The following is an 18,615-nucleotide window of genomic DNA, read 5'->3' as shown; positions in this document are numbered from 1 at the left end:
GACTTCTTGTTAAGCTACCATGTGGCTATCATTTACTGAGTGACAGTCTCTCTCTTTGCTAGTCGAAGCTGTGAATAAGCATTTTGTTCCCAATTAAGCAGAATTTTCAGATGGTGCCTCTTCTCAGATGGTGCATACTGGTAGTCTTACATGGGTGATTACAGCAAGGGAATTTCTAGATATTTCTTCAGCAAGTAATTATAACTAATACTGATTTTCAGAGGATGGAGTTCCTTATTGCTAAAGCTTAAATGATCAATAGTGAGACCACACAAGCCCAAAATTTTAAGGAAAGAAGCTTTAAATACATGGTTTAGAGATGCCATCCATACAGTCCATTCCAGCAATACTGGATTACATATTGTTAATTACTCTCCATACAATACATACTATAGTTGATGCACAGAAGCTTTCTATTTCAAAATCAGACAACATAAACACAGTGAACAAAAGAAAAACATAAATTACAACAGCTGCTGAACAAAAACACTCAGATCAAAACCACTGCAACAAGGGTCCCTGGAAAAAGGACAGGAAATCAGTAAGCTCAGAATAGTAATGGACACAGAGCTTTTCACCTCTACCTCAACAATTTTAATATAATCAAGGTCAGCAGTCACAGAGCTTTGCTTCATCCAGTCTTCACAAGAAACAAATTTGTGGTCTCTTTTGGTACTCAATGGGTAAACAGAGCAGAATGACCCAGCACTGAATGCACATGAAAATAATAATCATTAAAAAAACCCCTCAGCTCTAGGAAATATCCCCTGAGGAGGTTAAAATCTACTGGCAAAGGAAAATGATGAAGGCTGCATCTTCCTGTCAAGCACATTTCAAAGAAGCTCTACTTACAGAATAATTATAAGAGTTAAAAAGAGAAGAATTGACTATAATAGGAACTCCTGTCATACTGAAGATACTGTAGTGGGAACACTTTGAGGAGGAGGAGGAGTGAATGAACATAAAACTCACATGCAGAATACGCATCACACACACTGTACTTGGCTATTTAAAGATCACATAAGTTGAAGTTAGTAAAGCCATGTTAGATTAATAAATTCCTCATGCACTGGAAGCTGGAGATCTGGCTGCCAAGTAAAAAGGTATGGGTGCAGAATTATGTATTGAAAGTCATGTACAGTTTAATTTTAAACATACATTTTTAAGAGCAATTTACTACCAGGTATTGCTTGCAGAAAAAACAGCGAGGACCATTTGAATCTTGGCTAATACAACTCAGAAGCCAAGCCCATGTGGTTTCGAGATCTACCGGAAGAAGATATAGAAATCTTTCCATCACCAAAGATTGTATCCTAATCACTTGGTCTCTAATCCAGTTCAATGATTAAAAAGAAAGAAACAGAGATGATCACAGTTAAGTATCCTTGATGTTGGGCAAAAAACAACCACCACCACCACTAAAACCAAACCAAGCACCACGTGAGATTACTATTAATTTCTAAACAAACTTCTTGCTGTCATGTATGACTACCCTGCAGATTTAAAGGGGGAAGTAATTCAGAGCCATACATAATTACTTAAAAAAATCCGTATTACTGAGTTATCTGAAAAACACCACAAAATTTTCTACAAGCTTCATTCCAGTTTAGAAACTATTTCTAGTAAAGTTAATATTCCTGTTTCATGTAAAATCAGTAGTGATCCTGAAAGTAACAGATCCACTTACTCGATGAAAAAAATACTTTTACCTTTCTACAGAGATGTGTTGTAATTATGGAGTTTTTTAATATTGTGTCACTTTAACAAATTATTCCAAGATAATGAACATGAATAAACATTTTCCTATATTAATTGCATTAAGGTTGTCTTCCTGTGGCTTTATATATATATATATATATATATATATATATATGTATACACGCACATGTAATTTACCACACATTGATGTTTTTAACCCAGAGGTTGCAAAATAAGTTCTCAAATACTGTAAATTGAGCAGCTAAAAAAACTCAGCCACATAACAAAGCAAATAATTAAATGAATAATAGGATGAGGGAACAAACTGTGAGAAGCTTTTAAGACAAATGACAATTTTCTCTCTTCAGATTTCAAATGAAAAATATTTATATTCTAAAAGGCCCTTGGAATTTGTAGGCTGCTATGTCCCGTGGCAAATGATGAACCTATTCAAAACAGGTACAGAGTTTAAAACAGTACTGAAGTTTTAAGCTTCTCTTTAGTAAAGGATTGCTTTTAGTTTTGGTCTTTCAAATGAAAAATCCACTGCATACTAGAAGGATAGAAGGGCATAGAAAGAAAGTCCTAAAAGACTACTCTGAAGTTTTCCACCTTCTGTATTTAAACACATCTATCTTGTCACCTCTGCTTCGCAATTCTGAATCACTTTTTTTGGTGGCAAAGCTTAAAAGTTAGCCAGCATTTAGATTTCATTCACCTGCAACTTCTACCTAGATACAATCTGAAACATTTGCTCCGATCTACTACTGGTGTTCACATACAAATGGTTTTACATCTTTTCATAGCCTGAGTGAAGTAACAAGTACTGCAGATATCTGAATATACATGGAAAGATAAAATAAACAAGACGAATATAAAGGCCAGGGTTAGGTGAACAGCATTTACTGTGCTGACCACAGATAGCAAGTGAGGTCTCAAATTACACTCCATGAACTAGTAAGTACAGTTATCAGTGGAAGCTGCGCTACCCTTCATTGTTCTTTGAGGGACCTTAGCATATCCTTGATCCACACAATAATACGTGCTTCGTGTGGATCAAGGGCATAACATCACCTTTAGGAGTCAAATCTGGATATTTTTCTGTTACGTCTTCAAATAACTTCATTTTCAGTGTCCTGAAGTTTGGAATATGTGCTACTAAGGTCAACTCACACAAAGAACAGGAAAACTGGCTCAACAATGTGAATATTTATCAAAAATATTAAAGCTCCATCACATTTTATGTTTCTTAAGTTTTCTGTTGCCATGTATCATATTAGGAGACTAGACATTAACTTGTCCTACCAGCAAACCAAATATTGCTTCTAATAATTTATTATGTGTATAGTATTCATATATTATTGATCTTCCATACTAAGTGAATCCTGGTCTTTCCCAGCAGTATGTCAGTGAAGATCAATTTCTTCTCGTAGTTACAGAAGTTGTGTAATTACAGAGCTCTTTGCTGCTAAATATACCAAGTAACTGAACATCAAGCTTGATGTCCCCAGCAGCATTTTATTTTTAAATGCTAACAAGGGGAGAAAGGAGTTCTGAAGGAAATTCTTTCTGCAAATTAAAAAAAAAACAAACCAAAACAACAACAAAAAAATTGTTATTTGGTAATATGAGAAAAGAATTAATGGAAGCAAACACTGTATGGTGTAGTGTTATTTATCTGAACAGAATAATAGCAGTACAACTACTATGAAGTACAAAATGTAGTGTTTTGCCATCTGAAGTACTTAAACAATCTGCCCTCTCTCTCTCTCTTCACACGTCTTTATAGGTAGGCTAAAATACCTCCTCTCAAAAATTATTGCACTCAGCTAAATAAATTTAGAACCCCCCCACAAACAATAATGATCAAACACTCATAACACATTAATAATAATAATTTCACAATCCAAATAATAACAACAATAATAATAAAGAGATAAGAGTCAAGAACCGGAAAACAAAACCACACATCATAACTGGGCAGGTCAAGCAGAGCCCAGTGTCCAATAGCTGGAGGCACCCTTGCAGATCCCTTGGAAGGCAGAGGAATGCTGTGTGGGCAGGCACCGATCTATGCAAATCGGGATCGGGTCACCTGGTTCCACCCCCGATCTCAGTACTAAACACACAAAAAAGTAAACAAACTGGGGAGGAAAACAACAAAACAAAAAGTAACTTCGGTGTTTAAACTTAATTCGATTTTAATAACGCCCAAGGAATTTCCAGTAACAAAAGGCATTGTTGTTGGAACACTGAGCTTGCACAACTGGCTGCTCTCTACATCTTGTCTTTTATCCATCACAAACATACACAAAGTTTTCCATTAGAAGAGAAATAAGTTAACTTACTAAAAATAAAGTTTGTGGGGTTTTTTTGGCAGCAATTCATTCGCCTTCACAGTATTTAAACATTATGGAGAAATACTTAGGAAAAAACCCAAACCAAACAGCAATATGCCTTTGCGATGGCAGGTTCAGCTCAATGCTTTTGTCTTCCATTTTACACTCGGGGATCAGGAGAGCAACATTTGTACCGGGTGCTCTCCCGGCGCGCTTGCGAAGGATGTAAACATGCCGCGGGGCTGGGGCTATGCCACGGGGAGCGGGCAGGACCAGCGAGGTCACTGGGGCTGCACGATCCAGGCAGGCTTAGGAGTTTCTGACCTACATTCCCCGCAACGGAATAAAAATCCTCCCGCTGCAGACGGAGCGCAGCGCGGCGGGCGGCCTCCCCTGCCGGCAAGGGTGTGTTCAGGGGTGGGGAAAGCGAGCTCGCCGGGGTGAGGATGGAGGCTGGCGGAGGCACTGACACCTGCCCGCCACCCCGGCCCCGCTAGCAGCTCCTCCTTCGCCGGGGACGTACACCTGCTGCGGGACAGCCGGATGCGCGGCCCGGCAGCGGCCTCGGCCCGGCGGCCGCAGGCGGGTTCATCCCGCTTATTTCCTGAGACGCTAACCCCCGAGGCGGACGAGCGGCTCAGCGGCGGGCTGGGGCAGTGGCTGAGACGGGCTCCCCGCAGCGCCGAGGAGGCCGCGCCGAGCAGAAGGCCAGCGGCCGCGGCCAGCCGGGCCTGCGCGGGGCGGGGGGCTCGGCGCCTCAGCCACTAGGCCGCGGGGCCTGCGGCGGCGGCGGGGCGGGCGCGCCGGGCCTGGGCCGCCGGCCCCTCCCTCGGGGAGCGGAGATAGGCGGCGGGCGGAGGCGGCGAAACCCCCTCCCCCCCACTCCCTCCCCTCACTCACCGCTCTCGATCTCGTTGCCCTTCTTGGCGGTAGCTGCGTTCCCCATGGCCGGGCCGGGGCGGCGCGGGCGCGGGGGGGGGCGGGAAGGATGCCGGGCGGCTGCGGCGGGCGGGGGCAGGGCTCGGCTAGCGGGGCGGCGCGGCCCGCGTGCGCGGCGGCGGCTGAGCTCCCCTCGCCCCGCGCTGGGTCTCTGTGTCTCCGGCCGCCGCGGAGGAGGAGGCGAGCGCTCTGCCCCCCTCCCCCACCCCGACACACGGCGGAAATGACGGCCGGGGCGGCGCCTCCTCTTTGCTACGCCGCCCGCCGGGGGCGCGCGGGGCGCGGGACGCCGCCGTCCACGGCCGTTGCCGTCTGGGGCGGGGGGCGCCGCCGCGGCCGCACGGCTCGAGCGAGGGGGCGGCGGGAGCCCAGGGCGGCGCCCGACAGAAGGCCCGGGCGCGCGGCTGTCCTCGGTCTCCTCGTCTGTTGCTGTGGCGGGGCCGCGGTCGCCCCCGCGTGCCCGCGCTGCGCGCCCGGCGTCGCGGGGCGGCAGCCTGGGAGCGCCCCCGCTGCCGCTGTCCACAGGGCCCGCCCGCCGGCCCGCGGGGCGCAGCGGCTGAGGCCGACGGCGAGGCGCGCCGGGCCCAAGGTGACCCCGCGAGGCCGAGCGCGCCGCGGCCCTGCGGCTGCGCCCGCCCGGCGCCGGGGGCTCGGCCGCTCCCCACCGAGCGTCCGCGGCGGCCCGTGTACAACCCGCCGCCGCCTGCCACCGTCGCGGGGCCCGCGGACGTCGTCCAGGCTGTCCTGTCCTGTCCCATTCCGCCCGGGCCTGCACCCCGGCGGCGCACACGAGGGGACTCGGGCTTGTCTGCTGTTCACAGACTGTTTTTACATGGCTCAACAGACGATAGAAAAAAATATAGAAAGTAAACGAGCTGCCAGGAGGAAATTTTTTTTTCCTCCCCCCATTTGCTGCCACTCATGTCATAAATAGCTACAGCTACGCGTTTTCAAGTGGTATTGTGACTTTCAAGTTGATGATTGCACTCTTTAAATATATATATTTACCGTGTGAAATGCATTCAGTGTTTCAGTTCTGGAAGGAAATGCTTATCAAAAAAAGGCTCTATTTTATGTGCCTTAAAGTGGGAGGAGTGGAGAGCAGAAGTGCTAATCTTATGGATCACAAACCATATATATTCTGCCAGGACAATTTATGTGATATTCAGCCTCTTCTGGCAGCATTCTTTCACCAAGGCTGCAGGCAGCATGAATTGTTCCAAGTGGCAGCCGCTACCATCTTTTACAGGGGCTATCAAAATCCTCTCCTGACACTGCAGGCTGCCTGACTGGTGCAACACATGCTGTCACAGTGTAATACTGAATTACCTTTCTGTAAGACGGGATTTTATACACATACTTAAATGTGCACTAAAGCAGATATATCTGGGAAATTTCCAGTCTGCTGAGACTGCAGCAGAGTATGTTGCATGTGAACACTGGGCAGATGAAGCCAGCATGTTGGGTCTACCTTCACAGTAGCCTGGATCACCCAACTGCAAAGTTTTGGGAACAGTCACCTGGATTAGCTTGATGTTTTGTAGGTTAAAGTTCTAGTTAAGGGACTTTCTGCTGATTTTCACCTTTTCCCTTGCATTATCCTGAGCTGCTTTCTTCAGAGGAGTACCTGTGTTTTTAGGCTTAAAGAAGCAGTCTCTGGGGAAGCCAGGTCTTTATTGCTTTGAAGATCAGAAACAAGATTTAGACACATAGTGAAGAAATAGCCTGCAAACCTTTGGGGGCGGTGAAGCTGTTTCTATTGAAGAGGGCTGTCGCATTTTGCAGAAGAAGCTGGAGTCTCTGCATTCTCTACACACTTAACCAGAGGCTGAGTTACTGGTAATTCACTCTGCTAGGGAAGAGTGTGTAGATTGCAATGGCCAGATCTGCATCACGAGGAGAAGTTAAGCTTGGGAAAAGAACAGGGTACTTTTATCATCATCCATCTTGATTCCTCAGACAGTAAAAAAAAAATAAATAGAAACTTGAGGTGCTCTAGTGTTTAAATAAATGTCTGAAAGTGCTATCACAGATAGGTAGAGATGTTAGCCTGGCTTTAAACATTTGCCTGCTCCAGCCATCATAATTTTCATTTTGGGCAGATTGAATCTGAGTCAGCTGATTTTCATCCAGGTGCTGACAGGCATTTTGATATCCTTGAGAAGACAGCAGCAGCATCACTAACAAATGAGATATGCTGCAGCATCTTTAGCATAGTCTTGGCATTACAGCTCACCCTTCGCTAGCAAATTATGCTGCATAGGCTCCATATGTGAGGATCCACCAAGGTCCAATAGCCATTACTGCCTTTTGAGATTTGGTGGACAAGGATCAGCTGGTTGTTGCACGTATTCCACCACAATCCTATATATACCTACATAGCACTGCATGTGTATGTGCAGCAATGCATGATGCTGGTGCTCAGAGAAGCACATGCTCTGAATACGCATGCAGCGCTGAGGGATCTGCATAAATGCCTATAACCAAACACTTGCAAAATCAAAATCATAACAAATACTCTAGCCCTAATCTTCAGTTTGTCTTCATTTTCTTACATGAAATCCTTTAGTTTTCTTATATAAAAGCCTTTGATGCTGAAGTGCCTCCTATCTCTGGTCACACAGAAGTAGTTTGTCTTTCTTTCAACACGATTGGTTTAAAAATCAAATTATGCAAATATAAAAAATATTCTGTTTCAGTACATCAGAACATTTCAATAATAGTGAAATCTAAAAAATTCAAGTTTCATTTGTTCAGCTGATCTGGGTAAGATTTTTAAAAATAGCTATACTCTAAGAAAGTCAGGTCAGCGGTTTTAGAACTGTATCCACTTAATGATGTCATTTCAGTGACTCACAGCGGGGTTTAATTCATTTTTCTACATATTTGGTGGGAAAACTATCGATTACAAATACCCTAGGAAGACCAATCTTTTTCTCTGATAAAGCCTAGAGTTCTGTAGCAGATGTATAGTTCCCTCATGAAACTTGTATATTCCACTGTACACAGGCTTAGAACTAAAAATGGGAGGGTCATTTCAGGACAGAAAAGAGAAAATTCTGTTAGATCAAAGGTCCTCACGTGCTTTTAATGGAAATCACTTTTTTTTGATACGGTAATTACTTCTGGAGCCACATAGCATTTCACTCCATAATCCATTTCTAGGTGAGATAATGGCATTTCTGTAGCAACTACAATAGTTGTTTTCAATACACACTTGAAACTAAATCATCACCCGTCTTCATTTTCTTCCTTCACATTTAAAGTGTGCTTGCATTGCAAGGGATTGGCACATAAAGACAGATAGTTTTGCCCATCCACACTGATAATTCTTACCCTGAAGATGCTGGCTGTGCTGAGGTTATGAGTATGTTCTTGCCTTAGCTGTAATTCTCTTTATAAGGCTAGCCTGCTTTACCATTACAGCAGTGCCTGAAAACTGCAGCGCTTGAATGCCAGATTTGACTGCTCTTCCCTAAATCCCACGTTCCTGAATCTTTTAATATCCCTGGCAACCTCTTTCTCTACTCCTAAACAGACTGATATATTTGGAATTTAACTCTTTGTTTTCCTTTCAGGTTATTCTAGACTACTGGCATGTTTCCCACTCTCAACTAACCCCTGCTCTGCCTGCATGGGAAGTTTTTCTAGCAGGTGGCTAACGTGCCAAGAAGCATATGCATCTCTTTGTGAATATGGAATTTATTTTCCAAATTTTACAGCTTCTGACCCAGAAACAGGAATTATTCATCACTACAGCATAATTTCAGACCTGCCAAGAATATATCAGTTATGTCATGTAGATGTGCTAGAGGAAAGGATGAAAGTAGGAGTATGCACTAGCTATACAGGGGAGCGATGAAGACCAAGTCTACTGATGCCCAATTCATTCCAGTTGTGGACCCTTCCTCACAGAGGGGAGTGAAGTCTTAAATCATGTGCGACCTGATCTCTGAGGACCTGCTTTAGCAGGCAGTTGGACTAGATGTTCTCTTCCAGCCCCTACCATTTTGTGATTCTCTGATTCTGTGATCATGTTTGCATGCTATCTGAGATTGTCAGCCCCTAAATCCACAATGAAACTAGAGCAACTTGGCCAATAACTTGTTCTGCCTGAAGAATGTTCTTTGATGCCCTCCAACTCTGAATCCAGAAGGAGTCTAGAAAGCATTTGGACACTATTACAAATTTGAGGGACATTTTGATGCAAAGAAGAAGGGATTCTTAATTAAGGGTAACTTCGGCTTCCTTCAATGTGACTAGGTACACTTAAAGCAAGAAGCTCCAAAGGAAGTTTACACCAGCAGCCAGCACTTCAACACTACCACGCTTCTTGTCATTAGATGTTTTCCCAAGATAGCCACTGGTCAAAAACCCACATGTAAACATAGAAGCAAAGGGTTTATAAATTCCCTTATTGATTGTAAACTACACTACAGTAGCAAGGGAAGGGGAGTGGGTCTGATATTTCAAACATAATTTGAAGAAATGGGTATGTTTGTGCTATGCTTTCACTGTCAGTATTGCCCCTTGGCAGAATAGGATTTGTCAAATTTTCTATGCAAATATGTATATTTGTTCCTAGGAGGTGGCAGGTGCTGTCTTGTGACCAATGTCCTGCTGAATAAACTTATTTTTTGCAGAGATAAACTACAGACTTCCTTAAGGAGCAAGTGCAGCTGCTCAGTTCTTGGCCTTTATCTCCTACGATCATTCAGGAGAGGGCGTGTAGTATTTTGCTATCAGCCAAGCTGCACTTTTTTCAATTGCTTATAATTGTTCTGCAGGTTCATGCATATTTGTAGAAGATACTGCCTGCATATTTGTGATTCAGAAGTTACTAATTACTGTTAAGGAAAATTCTTACAGACCTGTTTCTGTAACTGACTTTGTGGTCCTTCTGTGGGTATCTGGCCACCATCAGGCTCATTTTAAAAGTTTCCTTATCCACATCGAGAGAAGTGTTCTACATAGGTGTGCCATTTTTGTTTTAAATCCATGACAAATTGTTGAGCCTAGAAAAAGCAAGATATTTTATGTTATCTTGATATGCTGCATTTCTGAATAGTTGACCATGTGCAAAATTTGAGTAGAGAAAAAAAAGCCACCTCAAAACCGCACATTTTGTTCTTGTAGCTTTAGTGGTCCAGCAACACATTTGAATTGCTTCACATGAACTACAGAGGAAGTGAAACAAAAAAAAAATGATGGTATAGTTGACATTATATTCTAGTCTAGTCACACAGATTTGAATAGATATATTACTTGTGTAGTCAAAATTATTCAAATGCTTAACTATTTAAAAAACTATCTAGTGAACTACTTTCAGGGTAATTGACTTTGTTATCTGCATGCTCACCGTAACTGAGATGTGATCAGTATTATACTGATGTTTGTTCTTACTATGTGTTGAGACTCAGAATCACCTTTTATAGAATAAAGAAGATTAAGCCAAAAAGTAGCATTGTTTTCTAATTGATCTTTTTAGGTCTTTTCTGCAGAGATCTCCAAGTTAATTACAGCCATTAATTTAAAGTAGACTATGCAATACTAAATGCCTCAGTATGTATTTTTCTTCAGAATTAAAAATGACCTTAATTCAGTTTAGCCTAACTCACTTTGGAAGTGGAATGGGCTATGTTAAATGAAGGTCACTTCAATTCTGAGTTCACACAAAGTGTTCCAAGGGCTTTTGTATGTACTTTGCACCCAATAAATTAGTAACAATGAAGACTAGTAGTCACATATCTAAATCTAAGCTTCACTGTGTTCTGCTCAAATGTATGTCCTGTAAATTGTGTCCTGCTGTCACATACCACTGTACTGGGTAAAGAAATCTAGCTAAAAAGCTTTGTAATGCATAAACAGCTCTTCAGCTGTAACATCTTTAACAGTGCCATCTGAAAATAAAAAATCAGGCTAAGGTGTTTCTCCTGGTTTATTTTTTACATCTTGAAACATATTTTTAAAACATAAATTAAATCACTTTCCTAAACCTGGAATTTTACCCATTTACCTTTCTACAACCTGATGATTTTCTCTTAGGATTATAGCACAGCACCTAATTGGAGGCAATACATCCCATTTGCTCTCATGGTTATTATTTCTTCTGCACACACCATGGTTTTCTGCAGGTGTCCTTTGTTCTTAAGAAAACAGTCATCCATAGCAGAGGTGTCAGCAACATTTAGCTTGGCCATGGTTCAGACTTCTGATGCTTGCAGTCAAATTAATACAAGCTTTCACTTAATGTTCAGCTTCTCCCATGTGCTCTATTTACGTTGTCATTCCTTGCTTATTATTTCAAGCTCTGTGTACTTTCCTGTCTCTAAAATCTTTGTCTTACGCTATTTTGAGCTCTCGATCTAAGGTGTCAGAGCACTATTCAGTCCAGCACTTATTCAAGTACTAGTTAAGTTGTCTCAATTGGAGTCTGCTTCTCCCTGGAGTCTATTTCTGTGTTATTTGCTCCACTTTCTGTTGAAAACCAGTGGCTTTTTTAAATTGGAAGGTGTTTTTTTTATTTGACAGATCTTCATTAAATCTTACCCCAGGGCAGGCTAAATACCATAACACCTGTAACAGATAAAATTGTCTCCCCAATCTTATAAACTACAAAATAAATTTAAACCTTCAGGTTCAAAGCACATAACTTTCACGTGCTTACTTTTTAATTTAGAATCCAATGCTCCTCAATTTTTTTCTATCAATTTCATTAATATCTTCCTTTGTTCAGATTGCTGAAAACTCTTAAATATGCCAAATGCATGAGCATTTGCTGTTTGCAGAACGAAAATCTTCTTCTAGTTGGTTTGCTTTTAAATAACACTTGCTGCTTCCAGATGTACATTAAAGTGTTCCTGCCTTCTTTTCCAGTAGTTTCTGGTATTTCCAGAGTTTGAGCCTTTAAATGCTCCAATTTTGTCTGTGTCTTTCTTTGATTTCTTTTTATTGCTTGTGCCGTGAATAAGAGTTGTTCCAAGCTCAGATGATTACAGCAGATGTTCTTTAATCATGTGTGTTTGCAGGGCCTTTTCCTCACACTTAAAAGCCAGCAAGCTAAATCTCTAGAAAGACATTTAGTCCAACAACTTTCATTAGGAGAAATAACAATAATAATAAAACAAAAAGTATCATCATCACAGGTATGAATCAGTTGAAAAAAAAAAATCCATGCAAGAAATAAACAGTAAAAGCCACTTTGTATCTGAGGAAAAACAGCCAAGAAAACAACTTAGAAGGTTTATTTAATATTTGTAGGTCTATTTTTAGTTTGTATTTGACTGACAAAGCTAGGATAAATATCTATGGTGCTAGCCAAGAAGAACATATTAATACTCAGCAATACAAAGAAGTGGCAATTTCAAGTGGCTGTAATGTAAATGTCAATGAAAAAGCTTTTTCCTATCAACTCCAGAATCTGCCAAGCCATTGTCAGAATGTCCTTTGATATTAGTAGATGTTCAGTACAGAACATTGATAGAGGTGTGACTGATCCACCAAGAGAGAGAAACTGAACGTTTTCAAACATTTTTCTTAAACTCATGAAACAGAGAACTTTGACTTCTACTTGCATTTAGTCCAAGCCAGACTTTCTTTAAACTCAATTTCACATCTGAAATGCTGAGCTAATTTTCTAATAATAGTTGAAATAAATATAGTGCTTCCAGTGAAGCTTTTATTTTTTAAAACTATATTAAAAGATGGTAACCATGTGAAATACTTCTTTTTTTCACAGGAATGTGAAAGTCAAGGTTTTTTAATTGATATTGTGTATTACCATTTTCGTCATCACCTTTATATGAAAGTGCTCCTTCAGTCCATTCTATGCAAAGGGCAGGTCCTTTCCCAAGTAAAATGTTAACCAATACATTTCTGCACATAAAAATTACCCTCAAGCATTTCTCCTTTCCAATGCTGTAATTTCTTTCAAATAGTTACTGGTAAAGACAGTGAGTGAATCAAGGTCTCTAACAAAGGAGGTATAGAAGTCTGAGCATGTTAGAGTTAATGTCTGCACTTACGTAGGCCTAGATGCAACATTTTAACTCAGAGATGAGGGGATTTTATGCTTTTTTTTTGTCCCTTTATATCTCTGCTCAGAAATCTTCCCTTCTGTCTATTTTATTCTTTATCATAATAAAAATTATCCACTGATTTAAACATAATTTTCTTTTTTTCCTCCTAGTTTTCCTTCTTTATATTCATAAAATAAAATTAAAAAATCCATTCCTCTCCAAGAAATTACCTGTTCTCTACTCCAGAGACTTAATATGCCTCTAGTTTCATACTCTGCTTTTCCCCCTTTTCCATCGCTTTTAGCCTCTTTTCATCCCTCTCCCACTCTGGTATATTTACTTGTTCTTTACCTTTGCTGTACTGCAAATTTCTATCAGAATCAGTATTTTTCAAAAGTTCACAACGCTAATTAAATTCAGCAGCACACTTTGGTGGTGTTTAGCATTCCTTTTCTTCATCCAAATAAGTGTGACATTAGGTCTTATTTTCACGAATAAGGCTGAACATAAAGATGCCGAACATAAAGATGCAGGCATGTCTAAATCAGCTGAGGCTCTACCTGGTCATTAACAAAAAGACAAATCACAGTTGAGATTTCTAATCCTGTGAGCACACAAACACAGGGGCAAAGGCCATAAAAGCCATTATGAGGAAATATTTTTGTGAAATCTTGAATGAATTCTCGCGTTCTTCACACAAATGAAGTTTTGCCATCAGTGACATCAGGATGTTACCCGCATCACTGAGCTTGGGTTGGTTTTCTCTTTTTGCAGCTGTTACTTTTCATAAACTATCTTAAAAAACTTTGCTTACATGCTCCCTTTCATTTCTGCCATAATATTCCATCAATTTATTGCAGAGACAGGAGTATAACTAGCCATATTTGTTCCTTCAAGTTTAGTATAGGATAGTATACAGAATAGGCACAAAAGTCATGTTAGAAAAGGTAAATAAATTATTCCTACAATTTCTTAGGAATGATAAATGCAGGTTACATTGCATTCCTTCAGTTAAAACCACTTTCCCTATGGAGGACGGGGAAGGATATTTCCTTTCTACCCACTACCTGGTTTGTATAATGATCCTTTAATGTGCAAATATTCTTAATACAATCAATACCAATGTTATAATTTATGTGGTGCTTTTTCATCCATAAGTCTCAGGGTAAGAAAGTCAGATGAAGTCAGAGGCTTCTGTAAGTTTCAGTGCTGTTGGGAGATTGGCAGTTCCACGGCAGCTGGGATTTCAAGGGAGAAGAGAGGAGAGAGGCTGGAGGAGGTACAGGGGGAGCACCCTAGCAGAGGAGAACCTCTCTTGACCTACTGCCTACGCTCTTTCTAATATACCCTAGGATGCCACTGGCCTTGACCATGAGGAGACATTGCTGGCTCATGCTCATCCTTCTGTCCACCAGGAGCCCCAGGACTCTTTCCCCTACACTGCTCTCTTAACCGCTCATTCCCCAACCTGTACTGGTGCATGGGGTGATTCTTTCCCAGATGCAAGACTCTACACTTGCCCTTGCTGAATTTCATTAGATTTTTTCCCACTCAACTCTCCAGCCTGTCCAAGTCTTGAAAGAAGAATATAAGAAGACTTTGGGTATGCAAAAGTGACAGGTTTGATTGTCATTTTATTTTGATTGTGTTCTTACTGTGCCTTTTGAGGTGATAGCTTCACAAAGGTGAAAAACCTGTTAGAAAGCTAATTAAAATTACCAGGGAAATTCAAATATGAGTGAAAATATTACCCTTTGCAATATGAGTTGCAAGTAGATATGATAAATAGAGGGCTTGAATGTAAGTTGATAAATATTTCAACGCTTGTTCTTACTGATATGAAACAGAAGATTCTAATACAGAATTGTTAAGAATTAAAAACCCAAAAATCTGATGGTTCTGTGTCCCTGATATTTCATAACTCAGGTTTTTTCCCTGATATTTTAGAAATGAGATAAAAAGTTTATCTAGTTTGTTTTCTCTCCTAGCAATGTTTCATTACAATGAGTTGTTTCAGAAAATTATTACTATTACTGCTATATATGTCATTACACTACTACTTTTCTGGACTTAAAATGTGATAGTCTTCCTATATGTCCTCCCCTTTCATTGCTGTCTATAAAATAATTACTGTCTGTGGGAAATACAGACAGATGAACTTCATCATACATGAACAAGTTAACTTTAACCTCTGTTTTATATCTATAATATTTAAGATTAAAATCTCCGTTTAGTTCTTGTTAACATTGTAGCTCTGCAACTTGCACTCACTATAAAAATACACCTCTTAAACGTCAGCTAGTAAAACTCATGGCACAATGTCATATCATTTCATGTATAAAACCTGAGGTTTTGGGATCAAATGATGAAAAAAGGAAGGAGTAATTTTATGAGACTAATTGAATCCAAGAAATTAAGTTATTTGGTACTTTGGTTGAATCCAATAATTTTTCTGAGATAGAAAAAGGAATTGAAAGCAATCCTTGTTTGTGTAATCCAAATTCATGTAATTTTAAGTCTTACATGGTCTTTCAAATGAGAGCAAAGTAGCCAGAGTATATAACTAAGTCAAACCAGGGAAAAGTGCAGAATATATAAATTTAATGTGAATTCAAATCTTATTTAACTGTGGATGGAACTTTGAATGGTAAAATCTTATCAAGTCTTTATGGACTTGCTGCTTCCAGTGCACTTTTTGTAAAATGTGAACCTGTACTAAGTCATTTAGCTTCTACTAACTTTGTTGCAATAGATTTTTAGTTTAATATAGGGATAGAATAGGACTGGGAGAGTAACAAACCCATAATCTGCCACTGTCTGCACTGGGTCAACACCTTCTGTTTTTAAACAGAAGCACACTGCTTTAAAGAAATGAGGGTTATTATCTATCTATCCTTTATTTATTTACATCCTACTCATAGAAAACATTACCTGTATGAGGATATTCTTAGTTCTCCTGCAAGTTACCCCTACATTGTTTATCTTTTCTGAAACTAGAAATTCCTGTTGTAAACAGCAAGCAAGATTTGTTTGACAGGTTTAGGTAAACAAAACTCTGTTGCTGAACAGGGAAGTTCCCTCTACAGTCTGAAGTATATCTCACATATGTATCCAGACAAATATTCATCATAGAATCATAGAATGGTAGGGTTGGAAGGGACCTTTAGAGATCATCTAGTCCAACCCCCCTGCAGAAGCAGGTCCATTAATATGAGGTGTATAATACAAAAGATCCTTGTGAAAGATAACACACAATGAAAAAAACCTATAATCTGTACTACACAATACTGAAGGAAAGATGCTTAAATTCCAAGTTCCTCTGAAGACTGTTCCCTCAGGGCAGAGAAGGCACTAATAAGCTGTATGGGTCCTGACCAGCCTCACCTAGAGCCTCCCCTGCAACCATGAGCTCAGGAGTTCTAAGTTCAGCCCTGAGCTCCCACTTCTTGTTGGAGCTACGCCGGAGAAGTGCTGATCTCTTGTACATAGTCCTTGGCTATGGTTTCTGATGATCCACAGTTCATAGGATGGCTTCTCAGCTTGTTATCAAGCAGTCTACTATCCATAGCCCAGACCTAGTGAGTACTTCTGTTGAGTGCCTTCCTGCGTGCTGTATTTCTTGCATGCAGAGCTGTCCCAACTACATAGCTACTAATCCTGCATTACTTATTGCTGTATGGCACAAAATCAGGTTTGGTAGCATTTACTACATGTTGCAAAAGAGAAAACTCTAATTCCAGACTTAACTATTTTTATGAAATCAAATGAATGATCCTTGTCCCCACTACAATAACTTCCACTTTCTCTCTGCAGAAATATCTTGTCTGTTCTATCATTCTTCAGTCCTGTGCTGTGACATCCCCATTTGAGTGAGAAGCAAGGTGTGCTGACTTGGAGCTGCTCACCTTGCCAGGGTAACAGGCACTTCAGTAAATGGAGTTGCACTGTAGAGGCACCCTAGCATCTGATATTATGTATAAGCAAGTAAGCCCCAATGGATCAGAATTCAGTACATGTAGTAGATGATTTTGCACTATGCAGCCCAGTGCATCTTGTAGTACTGGTATTAGGAAGACTTTTTCCACTGACAATGAAAATTCTTTATCTTGCTGCCCTAGAGAAGTCAGTATTGATTCTAATGTCATTTTGTTAGGTTAGATTCTCTCAAACACCTACCTAGTAATGAAATGATTGTGGATATGGGAATATGTCATCCCTTCTTCAATGTACCACATGGTACAGATACATCTATCATGTATTTTTAAAAAAGGCTAAATATATTTCTATTTTATAGGTGAAAAAAAATGAAGCATGTATAATAGAGAAAAAAATCTAAAAGCTTTCTATAGTCCTGTTGTCATTAAAATGTGTTTGTCAACCTTTGTAAAATTAATTTACAGTTGTATAGAAGAAAAATAAACCAAACAACAACCAAAAAACGACCAAAAAACTGTTACCCATGCAGCTGGAAACTGCTTTGAGTTACAATAAAGAGGTTCTCATATCGCTTGGGATATTTTGAGAAATTTGTGGGTAGAAACAGGGAGAAACTTGCCTAATTCAATGTTTTAATGGTGCATAGTAATGAAATCCAAACTTCACATTAATATTCTGCATACACTTTTATTCTAAGTAAAGATCAACTCTGCAATAGTCCTTTTCATGTGAAAAATTGTTTTTGTGGTAGGAAGTTTTTGGTAATTTAGCTAATGTAAAGACTTGCATCTAGAACTGAGATTTTGGAAACAGATTTGCTAGTTAGGAACGCTCTGCAGAACACAGATTCTGAAAATGTTGTATGAAAAAATTATTTTTAAAATATTTATTAAGAAACATCACAAAGCTACAAATCTGTGTGTCTTAAATATGTTATTTTGTAAGACACTCTATGACATCTAATCTATTGAGCACTTGAATAGGATCTGGAGGACTTACGTACTTTGTTCTGCCAGGGACTCTAGAGGTCAAGTTCCAAGCAGTGTACAGAATGTGAAGTAAATTAGAGGAAAGTAGATTTTTCTCAGCCTTGTACATATTTCAGATTACTATCTTCTGTGTCTTCTGTGTGGCTTTAGACAATGTACTTATCTGATAGGCAAAAAATCACTACTGATGTGACATTGAAGCTGTGGCAATATATTGAACTAATGAACTGATCATTTCAGACTTATTTCAATAAACATATGAAACAATTTTCCATTACACCCCATAAGGTGTGCATTGGATGGATAATGAGAACTTGTATGCTGTGAAAAAAACACATTAATTACATGAGAAGCAGCAAAACTTTGAGTTGGAAATCTCTCTCACTTTTCTTCTCAGTGATTCTTGGTTATATTGCTTAAATGGTGGTTTAATTCTGATGTCCAGTTTTAAATGAGGAGTGGCTCAGCCCTCTCTACTTGCAAGAGCAGTAGGTAGTCTTTTGTTACACTGTATGATCTTACCCCAATTTGTGAATATTGTTTTTACTTCCTGCATGACCACATTAACTTAGTTGATCAGCTGATACAAATTTCCTCTTTCCTTCTACTTATGCCTCATTTGATCTCACAGCCTTCATACAGTGGAAATATAAATAAATATATATATATAGGATTTTCCTTTTTTTTTTTTAAAGG

The 18,615-nt window shown here is 40.1% G+C and overlaps 1 protein-coding gene across 1 annotated transcript in view; it reads right to left on the bottom strand.

The window, feature by feature from the left end:
* PRKACB (protein kinase cAMP-activated catalytic subunit beta) overlaps window positions 1-5,225 on the bottom strand; it is a 73,324-nt gene extending 68,099 nt beyond the window's left edge. The window contains exon 1 of the mRNA XM_062003378.1: window positions 4,938-5,225. Coding sequence (XP_061859362.1) covers window positions 4,938-4,983 — 46 coding nt within the window. The 5' untranslated portion in view covers window positions 4,984-5,225. The remainder of the gene's footprint in view (window positions 1-4,937) is intronic.
* Between the last annotated feature and the right edge of the window lie 13,390 nt (window positions 5,226-18,615).

Source organism: Colius striatus, chromosome 10 (assembly GCF_028858725.1).
Source record: "Colius striatus isolate bColStr4 chromosome 10, bColStr4.1.hap1, whole genome shotgun sequence".
Taxonomy (NCBI): domain Eukaryota; kingdom Metazoa; phylum Chordata; class Aves; order Coliiformes; family Coliidae; genus Colius; species Colius striatus.
Note: the sequence above shows the minus strand (reverse complement) of the source record. Positions and strands in the feature narration are given on the sequence as shown.